Source organism: Thalassophryne amazonica, chromosome 15, assembly GCF_902500255.1.
Source record: "Thalassophryne amazonica chromosome 15, fThaAma1.1, whole genome shotgun sequence".
In the NCBI taxonomy this organism is placed as follows: domain Eukaryota; kingdom Metazoa; phylum Chordata; class Actinopteri; order Batrachoidiformes; family Batrachoididae; genus Thalassophryne; species Thalassophryne amazonica.
Window position 1 is genome coordinate 1,943,324 of NC_047117.1, and position 17,832 is coordinate 1,961,155.

The 17,832-nt window shown below is 43.2% G+C and overlaps 1 protein-coding gene across 1 annotated transcript; it reads right to left on the bottom strand.

Moving 5' to 3' along the window:
* Positions 1-1,596: 1,596 nt before the first annotated feature.
* Positions 1,597-14,394, bottom strand: LOC117525725 (putative uncharacterized protein DDB_G0282133). The gene is made up of 8 exons (XM_034187652.1): positions 14,252-14,394; positions 6,507-7,153; positions 6,183-6,250; positions 5,727-6,096; positions 4,194-5,480; positions 3,744-3,905; positions 3,619-3,640; positions 1,597-2,116 (listed from the first exon to the last, which is right to left on the bottom strand). The coding sequence occupies exons 1-8, from the start codon at positions 14,392-14,394 to the stop codon at positions 1,597-1,599; spliced, it is 3,219 nt and encodes a 1,072-aa protein (XP_034043543.1).
* Positions 14,395-17,832: the final 3,438 nt, after the last annotated feature.

A 17,832-nucleotide genomic window follows, 5' to 3' on the forward strand; every position in this document is an offset into this window, starting at 1 on the left:
CCAAGTCCCGAACTCCCAGGTGGCCACTGCCTCCGCGTGTCGGACCTGGTACTGCTGGCGAGGAACAAAGGACAATTAAAGGAGGGCGCGTTCGCACCCAGGAATCCGAACGGCAGGTAAGTTACCTCCACCTCTCGTTGGAAAATACTCAGAGCAAAACACAAAAGTCACAAAGAACACTGTTAAACAGTCAGCTGAGCACGTTACCTTCTCAGTAGAAACGATATCTCGGCGATGAGGTGGAGATGCCGTCCTGCTGATATACCCCTGCAGATCCGATGATTGATGACAGCTGTCGCAGGTGATGGGTGACAGCTGTCACTCTGGCTGCTCCTGCAAGGCGGCAGCGCCCTCTAGTGCCTGGAGCCCGCACTTCAGGCAGGGCGCCCTCTGGTGGTGGGCCAGCAGTACCTCCTCTTCAGCGACAACAAGAAATATGGTTTCATATCTCAAAAACCTGATGTGATTGGCCAAATTACCCACAAGCCGTAGAAAAACTCCATCCAGGGTTTTCACGTATCCCATAATCCCTTGCGCACCAGAGAGTCGCTACAGTCAAAACAACATAGAGAATCCACATGATGACAATTACAAATGAATATTATACTACAAAAATGTATTTGTTTATACTTTTCATCACGTTAATAAGAGACTGCTGCATGATACCATGAAAACTTGCTAAAACAATTATAACAAATAATCTGTGTCTGTTACGTTTAATCTGCATGGAACGCAAACCAAATTTCAGACATATTATATATATTAGTCTGGAACAAAGAGGACAAACAGTGTTGTAAAGAACAATAATCAAGACGTTAAAGAGCAAACTTCATTTTCCGACCTGATCAGGAAGCGATTGTAGCTCACAGCAGCTCCCACTGAAAATAACGGAGAGACAGACTGTGATTCTCACATGTTTACATAAAACAAACGCAATAACAACGTCTATAAACCCAGAGAATATATTCATGAGAGTTTTAGGCACAATATAAAAATAGTTTTATGTTGCGATGTTAATGGTGTTGTCCGTGTGCAGCGGTTAAAGTGCAGCGTGATCAGAGAGTCTCAGTGCAGTTCTCAATATTACTGAGATCTCACAGTGCGGCGACCTCTCTGAGGTTTTGCGGGATTTGAAACCTGAAAAGGGCGGATGTAAGAAAAATCATGATGCTCAAAAGCTTTTTTTTTTTTTTTGCTGTCGCTGTCTGTGCTAAGCTAGGCTAAACACTCCATGAAACTGGTCTTCATGTGGATTAGTTCTGGTGGAACGTGGTCAGTTTGGTTGTAGTTGCAGGCCTTTGTTTCCATGACATGTTGGTACTTTGCAGCTGTTACTTACTAACCGTCAGCTGTTTGTTTACTTCACACCTGTAAGCAACAAAGAGGCAGTTTGGCAGCATGTGGTGGCCGTGTGGCTGACATGTTGGACAAACACCTCAGCTAATCGACAGCACAGATCTGGTTTCTTATCGCTGTCACCCAACCCCCGCTGCTGGAAACTGATCCCAACACAACCTGGTCGTCACAGGGACCAGAACCCTGCAGGATTCCAACCCACAAACTCAGCACAGGAAGAAATAACAGGAAATGAAGCAGTCAGGTTTCCTCAGATGACTTTCTGTTGCTGTTGTTCTTCTTGTCATCGTTGCTGTTGTCATCGTTGTCATTGTTGCTGTTGTCATCATTGCTGTTGTTGTTGTCATTGCTGTTGTCATCATTGCTGTCGTCGTCATTGCTGTTGTTGTCATTGTTGTTGTCATCATTGCTGTTGTTATCGTTGCTGTTGTCATCACTGCTGTTGTTATCGTTGCTGTTGTCATCACTGCTGTTGTTGTTGTTGTTGTTGCTGTTGTCATCATTTCTGTCGTCGTCGTTGCTGTTGTTGTCATTGTTGTTGTCATCATTGCTGTTGTTATCGTTGCTGTTGTCATCATTGCTGTTGTTATCGTTGCTGTTGTCATCACTGCTGTTGTTGTTGTTGCTGTTGTCATCATTTCTGTCGTTGTCGTCGTTGCTGTTGTTGTCATTGTTGTTGTCATCGTTGTTGTTGTTGTCGTTGCTGTTGTCATCATTGCTGTCATTGTCGTCGTTGCTGTTGTCGTTGTTGTCATTGTTGCTGTTGTTGTCGTTGTTGTTGTCGTTGCTGTTGTCATCATTGTTGTTGTCATCGTTGTTGTTGTTGTCGTTGCTGTTGTCATCATTGTTGTTGTCATCGTTGCTGTTGTTGTCGTTGCTGTTGTCATCATTGCTGTCGTTGTCATCATTGCTGTTGTCATTGTTGTTGTCATCGTTGTTGTCGTTGCTGTTGTCATCATTGCTGTCGTTGTTGTCGTTGCTGTTGTCATTGTTGTTCTCATCGCTGCTGTTATCGTTGTTGTTGTCATCGTTGCTGTTGTTGTCATTGTTGTTGTCATCGTTGTTGTTGTTGTCGTTGCTGTTGTTGTCGTTGCTGTTGTCATCATTGCTGTCGTTGTCGTCATTGCTGTTGTCGTTGTTGTCATCATTGCTGTTGTTGTTGTCATCGTTGTTGTTGTTGTCATTGCTGTTGTCATCATTGCTGTTGTCATCTTTGCTGTTGTCGTCGTTGCTGTTGTTGTCATTGTCGTTGTTGTTGTCATCGTTGTTGTTGTTGTCGTTGCTGTTGTCATCATTGTTGTTGTCATTGTTGCTGTTGTTGTCATTGTTGTTGTCATCGTTGTTGTTGTCATCGTTGTTGTTGTTGTCATTGCTGTTGTCATCATTGCTGTTGTTGTCATCTTTGCTGTTGTCGTCGTTGCTGTTGTTGTCATTGTCGTTGTTGTTGTCATCGTTGTTGTTGTTGTCGTTGTTGTTGTCATCATTGTTGTTGTCATTGTTGCTGTTGTTGTCATTGTTGTTGTCATCGTTGTTGTTGTTGTCATTGCTGTTGTCATTATTGCTGTCATTGTCGTCGTTGCTGTTGTCCTTGTTGTTGTCATTGTTGTTGTTGTTGTCATTGCTGTTGTCATTATTGCTGTCATTGTCGTCGTTGCTGTTGTCGTTGTTGTTGTCAGCGTTGCTGTTGTTGTCGTTGTTGTTGTCATCATTGTTGTTGTTGTCGTTGCTGTTGTTATCATTGTTGTTGTCATCGTTGCTGTTGTTGTCATTGTTGTTGTCATCGTTGTTGTCGTTGCTGTTGTCATCATTGCTGTCGTTGTTGTCGTTGCTGTTGTCATTGTTGTTCTCATCGCTGCTGTTATCGTTGTTGTTGTCATCATTGCTGTTGTTGTCGTTGTTGTTGTCATCGTTGTTGTTGTTGTCGTTGTCGTTGCTGTTGTCATCATTGCTGTCGTCGTTGTCGTTGTTGTTGTCGTTGTTGTCATCGTTGCTGTTGTTATCATTGTTGTTGTTGTTGTCGTTGCTGTTGTCATCATTGCTGTCGTTGTTGTCGTTGTTGTTGTCGTTGTTGTTGTCATCGTTGCTGTTGTCAACGTTGTTGTTGTTGTCAACGTTGTTGTTGTTGTCGTTGTTGTTGTTGTCGTTGCTGTTGTCATCATTGCTGTTGTTGTCGTCTTTGCTGTTGTTGTCGTTGTTGTTGTCATAGTTGCTGTTGTTATCGTTGTTGTTGTTGTCATCGTTGTTGTTGTCATTGCTGTTAACATCATTGCTGTTGTCGTCTTTGCTGTTGTTGTCGTCATTGCTGTTGTTGTCATTGTCGTTGTTGTTGTTGTCATTGTTGTTGTTGTTGTCGTTGCTGTTGTCATCATTGTTGTTGTCATCGTTGCTGTTGTTGTCGTTGTTGTTGTCATCGTTGCTGTCATTGTCGTCGTTGCTGTTGTCGTTGTTGTCAGCGTTGCTGTTGTTGTCGTTGTTGTTGTCATCGTTATTGTTGTCGTTGCTGTTGTCATCGTTGTTGTCGTCGTTGCTGTTGTCATCGTTGTTGTCATCTTTGCTGTTGTTGTCGTTGTTGTTGTCATCGTTGTTGTCGTTGCTGTTGTCATCATTGCTGTCGTTGTCATTGTTTCTGTTGTCGTTGTTGTTGTCATCGTTGTTGTTGTTGTCGTTGCTGTTGTCATCATTGCTGTTGTTGTTGTCATTGTTGTTGTCATCGTTGTTGTTGTTGTCGTTGCTGTTGTCATCATTGTTGTTGTCATCGTTGCTGTTGTTGTTGTTGTTGTCATTGTTGTTGTTGTTGTCGTTGCTGTTGTCATCATTGCTGTTGTTGTTGTTGTTGCTGTTGTCGTTGTTGTTGTCATCGTTGCTGTTGTTATCGTTGTTGTTGTCATCGTTGTTGTTGTTGTCATTGCTGTTGTCATCATTGCTGTTGTTGTCGTCTTTGCTGTTGTTGTCATTGTCGTCGTTGCTGTTGTTGTCATTGTCATCGTTGCTGTTGTCGTTGCTGTTGTCATCCTTGCTGTTGTTATCGTTGTTGTTGTCATCGTTGCTGTTGTTATCGTTGTTGTTGTCGTTGCTGTTGTCATCATTGCTGTTGTTGTCATCTTTGCTGTTGTTGTCGTTGTCGTCGTTGCTGTTGTCATCATTGTTGTTGTCATCGTTGCTGTTGTTGTCGTTGCTGTTGTCATCATTGCTGTCGTTGTTGTCGTTGCTGTTGTCATCATTGCTGTCGTTGTTGTCGTTGTTGTCATCGTTGCTGTTGTCAACGTTGTTGTTGTTGTCAACGTTGTTGTTGTTGTCGTTGTTGTTGTTGTCGTTGCTGTTGTCATCATTGCTGTTGTTGTCGTCTTTGCTGTTGTTGTCGTTGTTGTCATAGTTGCTGTTGTTATCGTTGTTGTTGTTGTCATCGTTGTTGTTGTCATTGCTGTTAACATCATTGCTGTTGTCGTCTTTGCTGTTGTTGTCGTCATTGCTGTTGTTGTCATTGTCGTTGTTGTTGTTGTCATTGTTGTTGTTGTTGTCGTTGCTGTTGTCATCATTGTTGTTGTCATCGTTGCTGTTGTTGTCGTTGTTGTTGTCATCGTTGCTGTCATTGTCGTCGTTGCTGTTGTCGTTGTTGTCAGCGTTGCTGTTGTTGTCGTTGTTGTTGTCATCGTTGTTGTTGTCGTTGCTGTTGTCATCGTTGTTGTCGTCGTTGCTGTTGTCATCGTTGTTGTCGTCGTTGCTGTTGTCATCGTTGTTGTCATCTTTGCTGTTGTCGTTGTTGTTGTCATCGTTGTTGTCGTTGCTGTTGTCATCATTGCTGTCGTTGTCATCGTTTCTGTTGTCGTTGTTGTTGTCATCGTTGTTGTTGTTGTCGTTGCTGTTGTCATCATTGCTGTTGTTGTTGTCATTGTTGTTGTCATCGTTGTTGTTGTCATTGCTGTTGTCATCATTGTTGTTGTCATCGTTGCTGTTGTTGTTGTTGTTGTCATTGTTGTTGTTGTTGTCGTTGCTGTTGTCATCATTGCTGTTGTTGTTGTTGTTGCTGTTGTCGTTGTTGTTGTCATCGTTGCTGTTGTTATCGTTGTTGTTGTCATCGTTGTTGTTGTTGTCATTGCTGTTGTCATCATTGCTGTTGTTGTCGTCTTTGCTGTTGTTGTCATTGTCGTCGTTGCTGTTGTTGTCATTGTCATCGTTGCTGTTGTCGTTGCTGTTGTCATCCTTGCTGTTGTTATCGTTGTTGTTGTCATCGTTGCTGTTGTCATCGTTGTTGTTGTCGTTGCTGTTGTCATCATTGCTGTTGTTGTCATCTTTGCTGTTGTTGTCGTTGTCGTCGTTGCTGTTGTCATTGTCGTTGTTGTTGTTGTCGTCGTTGCTGTTGTCATCGTTGCTGTTGTTATCGTTGTTGTTGTCATCGTTGTTGTTGTTGTTGTTGCTGTTGTCATCATTGCTGTTGTTGTTGTCTTTGCTGTTGTTGTCGTTGTTGTCGTTACTGTTGTTGTCATTGTCGTTGTTGTTGTTGCTGTTGTTGTCGTTGTTGTTGTCATCATTGCTGTTGTTGTCATCATTGCTGTTGTTGTCGTCTTTGCTGTTGTTGTCGTTGTTGTTGTCATCATTGCTGTTGTTGTCATCATTGCTGTTGTTGTCGTCTTTGCTGTTGTTGTCATTGACGTTGTTGCTGTTGTTGTCGTTGCTGTTGTCATCATTGCTGTTGTTGTCATTATTGCTGTTGTTGTTGTCTTTGCTGTTGTTGTCATTGTCGTTGTTGCTGTTGTTGTCGTTGTTGTTGTCATCATCGTTGTTGTTGTCATTGCTGTTGTCATCATTGCTGTCATTGTCGTCGTTGCTGTTGTCGTTGTTGTTGTCAGCGTTGCTGTTGTTGTCGTTGCTGTTGTCATCGTTGTTGTCATCTTTGCTGTTGTTGTCGTTGTTGTCATCGTTGTTGTCATTGCTGTTGTCATCATTGCTGTCGTTGTTGTTGTTGTTGTCATCGTTGCTGTTGTTATCGTTGTTGTTGTCATTGTTGTTGTTGTTGTCGTTGCTGTTGTCATCATTGCTGTTGTTGTCGTTGTTGTCATCGTTGTTGTTGTTGTCGTTGCTGTTGTCATCATTGTTGTTGTCATCGTTGCTGTTGTTGTTGTTGTTGTCATCGTTGTTGTTGTTGTCATTGCTGTTGTCATCATTGCTGTCGTTGTTGTCGTTGCTGTTGTCGTTGTTGTTGTCATCGTTGCTGTTGTTATCGTTGTTGTTGTCATTGTTGTTGTTGTTGTTGTTGCTGTTGTCATCATTGCTGTTGTTGTCGTCTTTGCTGTTGTTGTCATTGTCGTCATTGCTGTTGTCATTGTCGTCGTTGCTGTTGTCGTTGCTGTTGTCATCCTTGCTGTTGTTACCGTTGTTGTCATCGTTGCTGTTGTCATTGTTGCTGTTGTTATCGTTGTTGTTGTCATCGTTGTTGTTGTTGTCGTTGCTGTTGTCATCATTGCTGTTGTTGTCATCTTTGCTGTTGTTGTCGTTGTCGTCGTTGCTGTTGTTGTCATTGTCGTTGTTGTTGTTGTCGTCGTTGCTGTTGTTGTTGTCATCGTTGCTGTTGTTATCGTTGTTGTTGTCATCGTTGTTGTTGTTGTTGCTGTTGTCATCATTGCTGTTGTTGTTGTCTTTGCTGTTGTTGTCGTTGTTGTCGTTACTGTTGTTGTCATTGTCGTTGTTGTCGTTGCTGTTGTTGTCGTTGTTGTTGTCATCATTGCTGTTGTTGTCATCATTGCTGTTGTTGTCGTCTTTGCTGTTGTTGTCATTGTCGTTGTTGCTGTTGTTGTCGTTGCTGTTGTCATCATTGCTGTTGTTGTCATCATTGCTGTTGTTGTTGTCTTTGCTGTTGTTGTCATTGTCGTTGTTGCTGTTGTTGTCGTTGCTGTTGTCATCATTGCTGTTGTTGTCGTCTTTGCTGTTGTTGTCATCATTGCTGTTGTTGTCGTCTTTGCTGTTGTTGTCGTTGTCGTCGTTGCTGTTGTTGTCGTCGTTGCTGTTGTCATCATTGTTGTTGTTGTCGTTGTTGCTGTTGTTGTTGTCATTGTTGTTGTTGTTGTTGTGGGCACACCACCATGAACACACAGATGTAAACACAAAACATTTCACAATACAAAAAACCAAAGCACAAGTTCTATCGGCACAAGTTCTATCGGCATGTTTCTGCCTCTGTGCATCATGGAAATGTTCTCAAAGTTCACAGGTTTTTATAGTGCATAAGGAAAGTTTTCACAGCGCTTCACTTTTTCCTTATTTTGTTTTGTTACAGCCTTATTCCAAAATGGAGTACATTCATTTTTAAATGTATTAAAAATAAACAAAGAATGAATGAAATCACATGTCCGTAAGTATTCACAGTCTTTGCCACAAAGCTCAACGCTGAGCTCAGGCATCTCATCCTTGAGGCATTTCTACAGTTTAGTTGGAGTCCAGCTGGGGTCAATTCAGTTGATTGGACATGATTAGTGTGGTGTCCAGAAGGAACCAGCAGGGGGCCTCAGGCCTTATAAAAGGCTGGGTTTTGCCACACCACATAACCACGGTGTTGGTGCCAGGGACGAAGAGGGCAGCAGGTGTACATATTTGTAATAAAGTTGTTGTTCTTTTTTAAGGACACAGTGTGTGAAGACTCACACACTTTACAATTAAACACAACAGCATTTCTGGGACAGGGACAGGCTTATCCAGGATACCAAGGCATGCACATGCCATATTTTAAAAGTTGATAAATCAAGTGTTGCAAGGTTTCGACGGTGTCATATGTTACCTGGATGACATACTGATCACACGAAAGGACCATGAGCAGAGCAACACATGCAAAAATTGGAAGAAGTGCTGAAAAGATTGAAAAATCACAATCTTAGAGTAAACAGTTCAAATGTTGACTTTTTTCCTGCACAATGTGTCATATTTGGGCCACATGATTGATGCTGAAGGAATTCACCCTCTGAAAGACAAATGTGAGGCTATTTCCCAAGAAAAACTGGGACAGAGTTAAGGTCTTTCCTGTCCTTGTTGACTTACGATGGGAAGTTCATTCCGAGTTTGCCCACAGTGACAGCACCGATGACAGAAAAGATGTCAAATGGGAGTAGGCAGAGTCATGTGACAGGGCTTTTACAGAAGCTAAAAGACAGCTAATTTCAAACAGAGTTTTAGTTCACTACAGCCCTGATCTGTCATTAATTCTGGCATGTGATGCGTCACCGTGGGAGTGGGTGCAGTGATTTCTCACAAAATATCACACGGAAGTGGGAAACCTATTGCTTTTGCTTTGTGAATGCTAACACAAGCCGAGAAAAACTATTCTCAAATTGAAAAGGACACTATTTCAATTTCCTTCAGAATTAATAAAGTTGTTTCTTATTGTTATTAGTTTCTGGAATCATGAAATTCAATGATTTTGTTTGGACACAAATTCACGTTGATCACGGATCACAAGCCATTTGTCAGGGTTTGAGTTTTTGTTTGCTTCTCTGTTTTATTTTCGTCAGGTCTGTTTCAGTATTTTCATTGATTCATTGGTTCTCTGTGTGTTTATTCTCTTGCTGGGTTTTTCTGCTTGGGTCTGTCTATTTCTCTCGTCTGCCCCTGGGTTCTCGGTGGTGAGCGTTTCCCTCTCTCTGGCCACTCCCTTGTTCAGGTGCTTTCCGTGCACACCTGTTCCTGGTTTGGAGCTCATCACCTGAGGTTATATAAGCTCACTGGGTGCTGATAGTCTTCGCCAGATTGATGTGCCTTGTGCCTTCTCTCCAGCTGTCGTTCTCGTGTTTCATAGTCCTGCTTGCCTCAGTGTGTTCCTCGACCTCCTGCCTTTCTGATCCCGCCAATGCCTGATGATTTTTGTACTGCTGTTGTTTTTTGGACTGGCTTCTCGTGTACCGACCACTGCTATCCTCATCACTAAAGTATTTTTACAACCACAGCTGTTTGTTTGTGCCTCACATTTCAATCAATCAATCAACTTTTTTCTTATATAGCGCCAAATCACAACAAACAGTTGCCCCAAGGCGCTCTATACTGCAAGGCAAGGCCATACAATAATTATGAAAAACCCCAACGGTCAAAACGACCCCCTGTGAGCAAGCACTTGGCTACAGTGGGAAGGAAAAACTCCCTTTTAACAGGAAGAAACCTCCAGCAGAACCAGGCTCAGGGAGGGGCAGTCTTCTGCTGAGACTGGTTGGGGCTGAGGGAAAGAACCAGGAAAAAGACATGCTGTGAAGGGGGGCAGAGATCGATCACTAATGATTAAATGCAGAGTGATGCATACGGAGCAAAAAGAGAAAGAAACAGTGCATCATGGGAACCCCCCCACAGTCTACGTCTAAAGCAGCATAACCAAGGGATGGTTCAGGGTCACCTGATCCAGCCCTAACTATAAGCCTTAGCGAAAAGGAAAGTTTTAAGCCTAATCTTAAAAGTAGAGAGGGTGTCTGTCTCCCTGATCTGAATTGGGAGCTGGTTCCACAGGAGAGGAGCCTGAAAGCTGAAGGCTCTGCCTCCCATTCTACTCTTACAAACCCTAGGAACTACAAGTAAGCCTGCAGTCTGAGAGCGAAGCGCTCTAATGGGGTAATATGGTACTACGAGGTCCCTAAGATAAGATGGGACCTGATTATTCAAAACCTTATAAGTAAGAAGAAGAATTTTAAATTCTATTCTAGAATTAACAGGAAGCCAATGAAGAGAGGCCAACACGGGTGAGATATGCTCTCTCCTGCTAGTCCCCGTCAGTACTCTAGCTGCAGCATTCTGAACCAACTGAAGGCTTTTTAGGGAACTTTTAGGACAACCTGATAATAATGAATTACAATAGTCCAGCCTAGAGGAAATAAATGCATGAATTAATTTTTCAGCATCACTCTGAGACAAGACCTTTCTGATTTTAGAGATATTGCGTAAATGCAAAAAGGCAGTCCTACATATTTGTTTAATATGCGCTTTGAATGACATATCCTGATCAAAAATGACTCCAAGATTTCTCACAGTATTACTAGAGATCAGGGAAATGCCATCCAGAGTAACGATCTGGTTAGACACCATGCTTCTAAGATTTGTGGGGCCAAGTACAATAACTTCAGTTTTATCTGAGTTTAAAAGCAGGAAATTAGAGGTCATCCATGTCTTTATGTCTGTAAGACAATCCTGCAGTTTAGCTAATTGGTGTGTATCCTCTGGCTTCATGGATAGATAAAGCTGGGTATCATCTGCGTAACAATGAAAATTTAAGCAATACCATCTAATAATACTGCCTAAGGGAAGCATGTATAAAGTGAATAAAATTGGTCCTAGCACAGAACCTTGTGGAACTCCATAATTAACTTTAGTCTGTGAAGAAGATTCCCCATTTACATGAACAAACTGTAATCTATTAGACAAATATGATTCAAACCACCGCAGCGCAGTGCCTTTAATACCTATGACATGCTCTAATCTCTGTAATAAAATTTTATGGTCAACAGTATCAAAAGCAGCACTGAGGTCTAACAGAACAAGCACAGAGATAAGTCCACTGTCCGAAGCCATAAGAAGATCATTTGTAACCTTCACTAATGCTGTTTCTGTACTATGATGAATTCTAAAACCTGACTGAAACTCTTCAAATAGACCATTCCTCTGCAGGTGATCAGTTAGCTGTTTTACAACTACCCTCTCAAGAATTTTTGAGAGAAAAGGAAGGTTGGAGATTGGCCTATAATTAGCTAAGATAGCTGGGTCAAGTGATGGCTTTTTAAGTAATGGTTTAATTACTGCCACCTTAAAGGCCTGTGGTACATAACCAACTAACAAAGATAGATTGATCATATTTAAGATTGAAGCATTGAATAATGGTAGGACTTCCTTGAGCAGCCTGGCAGGAACGGGGTCTAATAAACATGTTGATGGTTTGGATGAAGTAACTAATGAAAATAACTCAGACAGAACAATCGGAGAGAAAGAGTCTAACCAAATACCGGCATCACTGAAAGCAGCCAAAGATAACGATACATCTTTGGGATGGTTATGAGTAATTTTTTCTCTAATAGTCAAAATTTTGTTAGCAAAGAAAGTCATGAAGTCATTACTAGTTAAAGTTAATGGAATACTCAGCTCAATAGAGCTCTGACTCTTTGTCAGCCTGGCTACAGTGCTGAAAAGAAACATGGGGTTGTTCTTATTTTCTTCAATTACTGATGAGTAGAAAAATGTCCTAGCTTTACGGAGGGCTTTTTTATAGAGCAACAAACTCTTTTTCCAGGCTAAGTGAAGATCTTCTAAATTAGTGAGACGCCATTTCCTCTCCAACTTACGGGTTATCTGCTTTAAGCTACGAGTTTGTGAGTTATACCACGGAGTCAGACACTTCTGATTTAAAGCTCTCTTTTTCAGAGGAGCTACAGCATCCAAAGTTGTCTTCAATGAGGATGTAAAACTATTGACGAGATACTCTAACTCCCTTACAGAGTTTAGGTAGCTACTCTGCTCTGTGTTGGTATATGACATTAGAGAACATAAAGAAGGAATCATATCCTTAAACCTAGTTACAGCACTTTCTGAAAGACTTCTAGTGTAATGAAACTTATTCCCCACTGCAGGGTAGTCCATCAGGGTAAATGTAAATGTTATTAAAAAATGATCAGACAGAAGGGAGTTTTCAGGGAATACTGTTAAGTCTTCTATTTCCATACCATAAGTCAGAACAAGATCTAAGATATGATTAAAGTGGTGGGTGGACTCATTTACTTTTTGAGCAAAGCCAATAGAGTCTAATAATAGATTAAATGCAGTGTTGAGGCTGTCATTCTCAGCATCTGTGTGGATGTTAAAATCGCCCACTATAATTATCTTATCTGAGCTAAGCACTAAGTCAGACAAAAGGTCTGAAAATTCACAGAGAAACTCACAGCAACGACCAGGTGGACGATAGATAATAACAAATAAAACTGGTTTTTGGGACTTCCAATTTGGATGGACAAGACTAAGAGACAAGCTTTCAAATGAATTAAAGCTCTGTCTAGGTTTTTGATTAATTAATAAGCTGGAATGGAAGATTGCTGCTAATCCTCCGCCTCGGCCCGTGCTACGAGCATTCTGACAGTTAGTGTGACTCGGGGGTGTTGACTCATTTAAACTAACATATTCATCCTGCTGTAACCAGGTTTCTGTAAGGCAGAATAAATCAATATGTTGATCAATTATTATATCATTTACTAACAGGGACTTAGAAGAGAGAGACCTAATGTTTAATAGACCACATTTAACTGTTTTAGTCTGTGGTGCAGTTGAAGGTGCTATATTATTTTTTCTTTTTGAATTTTTATGCTTAAATAGATTTTTGCTGGTTATTGGTAGTCTGGGAGCAGGCACCGTCTCTACGGGGATGGGGCAATGAGGGGATGGCAGGGGGAGAGAAGCTGCAGAGAGGTGTGTAAGACCACAGCTCTGCCTCCTGGTCCCAACGCTGGATAGTCACAGTTTGGAGGATCCAAGAAAATTGGCCAGATTTCTAGAAATGAGAGCTGCTCCATCCAAAGTGGGATGGATGCCGTCTCTCCTAACAAGACCAGGTTTTCCCCAGAAGCTTTGCCAATTATCAATGAAGCCCACCTCATTTTTTGGACACCACTCAGACAGCCAGCAATTCAAGGAGAACATGCGGCTAAACATGTCACTCCCGGTCCGATTGGGGAGGGGCCCAGAGAAAACTACAGAGTCCGACATTGTTTTTGCAAAGTTACACACCGATTTAATGTTAATTTTAGTGACCTCCGATTGGCGTAACCGAGTGTCATTACTGCCGACGTGAATTACAATCTTACCAAATTTACGCTTAGCGTTAGCCAGCAATTTCAAATGTCCTTCGATGTCGCCTGCTCTGGCCCCCGGAAGACAATTGACAATGGTTGCTGGTGTCGCTAACTTCACATTTCTCAAAACAGAGTCGCCAATAACCAGAGTTTGATCCTCGGCGAGTGTATCGTCGAGTGGGGAAAAACGGTTAGAGATGTGAACGGGTTGACGGTGTACACGGGGCTTCTGTTTAGGGCTACGCTTCCTCCTCACAGTCACCCAGTCGGCCTGCTTTCCCGGCTGCTCGGGATCTGCCAGGGGGGAACTAACGGCGGCTAAGCTACCTTGGTCCGCACCGACTACAGGGGCCTGGCTAGCTGTAGAATTTTCCACGGTGCGGAGCCGAGTCTCCAATTCGCCCAGCCTGGCCTCCAAAGCTACGAATAAGCTGCACTTATTACAAGTACCGTTACTGCTAAAGGAGGCCGAGGAATAACTAAACATTTCACACCCAGAGCAGAAAAGTACGGGAGAGACAGGAGAAGCCGCCATGCTAAATCGGCTAAGAGCTAGTAGCTACGCAACCTAGCGGATTCCTAAAAACACACAAAGTGAATAATGTGTAAATAATTTAAAGGTGATTCAGCAGAAGGAGTGCCCCAATCAAGGCACCAAACAGGCCATGAAGCAGCACAGGCAACGCACGACAACGGTGCTAAAATAAAATAAAAATCGACTAAACACGCTGTGGAGCAGCACAGGTAACGCACGACAACAGTGCTAAAAAATAAATAAATAAATAAATAAATAAATAAAAACGAAAGCGTTAGCAAGCTAGTTAGCTTGCCAACGCTGATGAAAGTTAGCTGATAAAAGTGCTCCGTCGCGATGTTTCGACCGTTAGAGGTCTTCCTTAGGCGTTGGAGCACAGTAAAAAAGTTAAAAAAAAGTAAAAAGGTAAAAAAGTAAAAAAGTCTTGAAAAAGACTGTTAGTTCAAAGTCCAAAGCAGCAGGTAGCAGTCTCCGTGTAAACAGTCCCAACAGAGAGCCAAAATTCTGATGCAATCTCACTCCGAAGACAGGAAGTACCTCCAGCTCATATATGCATATGATCACTCACCTGTCCGGTTGAGCTGCTGCATGGGTGACAGCTGAATGGGGTTGACAATCCTCCAACTGTGCTTCACTTCCATCTTTCACCACGGCTCTTGAACAGGTGTTCCAGCACACGGCTCCAGGACATGAAGCAGCATGCTCCCTCATGAGGCTTAAGCAGGGCAGCCGCAGAGTCACTGACTATGCTATAGACTTCCATATCCTGGCGGCTAAAAGTGAGTGAATGGAACCTGGCCACACTTCTTGACGTTTTTTTCCAGGGGCTGTCAGCCGACATTCAGGACCAGCTCATTGCTATCGATCTCCCATAGGACCTGGATGAACTCATCGTGCTGGCCATCCACACTGACTGACGTCTACTGGATCGACCTCGCCGAAGGAGCCTTCAACCGTATCGCCGGTTGGACATGCCTCCGAGCTGCACCATCTCCTCCACTCACGCTCAGTCCGACTCATCTCTGCACAGCGCCGAAGAGCCCATGCAGCTGGGGCGCATGCGTCTCTCTCCAATGGAGCGACGGTGCCGCTGTGTGGATGAACTCTGCTATTACTGTGGACAATCAAGACATTTAATATCTAGTTGTCAGGGCAGGGGTACCACCATGTGGTCACGGCCGGAGTTACAGGTGAGTTTGAATTCCATCTCCTCTGTCTTGGCTCAAAATATAATCCCAGCAAAATTCATTTCTGATCACTCCACTATTGCCTTATCGGCTTTTGTCGATTCCAGTTCTGATGCCAATTTGATTTTGTCTTCTCTTGCCAGGCCCCTACGCCTTAAGATATTTAAGCTTTTGTGCCCTCTGGTGGTACGTGCTGTGGATGGTCACGTACTTGGTCAAATCACCCATCGCACTCACTCGGTCAAAATGTTTATTTCCAACACTCATACAGAGTCCATAAGCTTACACGTTTTGGATAATATGCCTTACCTGATCATTCTGGGGCACCCCTGGTTACAACAACATGGGCCCAATTTCGATTGGTCAACAGGTGAAATTACTTCCTGGAGCCCAGCTTGCAATAATGTATGTCTGTCTAAACCTGAATGCACCCTGCAGGTTTCCAATACGGATCTGGTAGGAGTGCCTGAATGCTACCATGACCTTGCAGCTGTTTTCAGTAAAGCTAAAACTAACTCTTTACCTCCTCATTGAGAGTATGACTGCGCTGTTGAGCTTCTCCCCGGTGCAAGTCCTCCCCCAGGAAAGCTCTTTTTTCTATTGGCACCTGAACACCACACTATGAATGAACAGGAATCTTTAGCAGCTGGCTTGATTTGACTATCGTCGTTGCCCGCAGGGACGGGGTTCTTCTTTGTTGAAAAGAAAGATAAGGCTCTCTGCCCCTGCACTGATTACCGTGGCTTAAATGACATCACAGTGAAGAACCGTTATCCATTGCCGCTTATCTCCTCTGCTTTTGAATTGTTAGAAGGAGCTAAAGTTTTTCCTAAACTCGATCTACGGAATGCTTATCATTTGGTCTGGATAAGACAGGGAGATGAATAGAAAATGGCTTTTAACACGCCTTCCCGACATGAGTATCTGGTCATGCCCTTTGGACTCACGAACGCACCCACCAAATTTGGTCAGTGACATGCTGCAGGAATACTTAAATAAGTTTGTCTTTGTTTACCTCGACAACATCTTAATTTTTTCCCATGATCTGGCAACTCACACCGACATGTTCGTACGGTTCTACAGAAGTTACTACAAAATGATCTTTTTGTAAAAGCTGAAAAATGTGAATTCCACAGACTCACGGTGTCCTTTCTGGGCTTTGTTATTACTGAAGGGGAAATAAAGATGGATCCTGAGAAGGCTGCATCGGTGCAGGACTGGGCTGTTCCCACTTCACGCAAAGTTCTATGATTCCTGGGGTTTGCAAACTTCTACAGAAAATTCATACGTAGTTTCAGTATGGTCACAGCTCCTCTTCATGCAGTCACCTTGTCTCTCCGTCTGTTCATCTGGATGCCGAGTGTGACAAGGCAGTCAGTGTCCTAAAACATCACTTCACTGCGGCCCCCATGCTGCTCCTTCCTGACCCTGCTCATCAGTTCGTGGTTAAGGTTGGTGCCTCTAATGTGGGAGTAGGAACGGTCCTGTCTCAGATAAATCCCTCGGACAATAGGCTGCATCCGTGCACCTTCTTGTCAAAAAAGCTTACCGCTGCAGAGTACAGTTATGGCATCCGCGAACACTAGCTGTTGGCGGTTAAAGTGGCCTTGAAGGAGTGGCGGCACTGGTTAGAGGGGGCACAAATTCCATTCATGGTCTATACCGATCACAAGAATCTTGAATACCTGCACACAGCTAAACATCTCAACTACCGTCAGGCCAGATGGGTCATATTCTTCAGCCGATTTAATTTCACATTGTCCTACTGTCCGGGCACTAAGAACAGCAAACCAGACGCTTTATCTCGTCAGGGGCACTTGGGTGACGCACCTACGGATCCAGGGACCATCTTACCTGTGTCATGTTTTGTATCTACATTAACCTGGGACATTGAATCTAAAATTAAATCGGCAGTAGGGGATGCATCAGTTCCCGCGGGTTGTCCGCTAGGCAAACTTTTTGTCTCTCAGGGGGGACGCGATCTGCTGGAGTCATGGAGGCTGTTTGTTCTGTCACTATGGGATTATAAAGACCTTGTTTGTGGTTCAGCAAAGATTTTGGTGACCAGGACTAGTTAAGGATGTTACTGAGTATTTTTCTGCCTGTCAAGTATGTACTATGCATAAATCGTCTAACCACCCGCCTGCATGCTCCTTATTGCCATTAGCTATACCAACTCGCCCGTGGTCTCACATTTCTATGGATTTTGTAACCGGTTTTCTGCCCTCTAAGGGCCACAAGGTAATCTTGACTGTTGTAGATTGTTTGTCCAAAATGGTCCATTTCATACCCTTTTGAAAGCTTCCATCAGTAAAGGAAACTACTGAAGTCATGCTATCCCACATTTTCAAACTGCACGGGTTACCACATGATATCGTGTCTGACCAGGGACCACAGTTTGTATCTCATTTTTTTGAGGAAGTTCTGTTGTCTCCTTGAGGTCACATCTAGCTTAACCTCAGGCTACCATTCACAGGCCAATGGGCAGACGGAACAGTCTCTGGGTACTCACCTCACAACATCCCACATCATAGTCAGAACAGCTCCCTGGGATAGAACCCGCCCATAACAGTTTACCCTCAGTGTACACTGGTTATTATCCATTTCATGTAGTTTTTGGTCACCAGCCATCATTGTTTCCCACCGTTAATCTCAAGTGCTCTGTCCCCTCAGCACTCAGTCTGATTCTCTGCTGCTAATGAATCTGGGAGTAGGCTCTGAAAGCCTTATTACGCTCCACTGTAGTCTACAAGTCTGCCGCTGACTGTAAGTGATCTGCTGCTCCATTCTACACTCCAGGCCAAAAGGTTAGTCTCTCGACATGCCACCATGCACAAGAAATTGGCTTCCAGGTTAGTTGGTCCCTTCCCAGTCTCCAAAATTATTAATCCCATCTCAGTTCGTCTTCGTCTCCCCTGGTCCATGTGCATTCTTCCCACATTTCATGTCAGTCATATCAAAC

Coding starts and splice junctions, on each gene's coding strand:
- LOC117525725 (XM_034187652.1), bottom strand. CDS start 14,394: ATGAGGGAGCATGCTGCTTCATGTCCTGGAGCCGTGTGCTGGAACACC. Junction 6,251..6,506: donor CGACAGCAATGATGACAACA/GCAATGACAACA, acceptor CGACAACAACAG/CAAAGATGACAACAACGATG. Junction 3,641..3,743: donor CAACAACAACGACAACAACA/GCAACGATGACA, acceptor CGACAACAACAG/CAAAGACGACAACAGCAATG.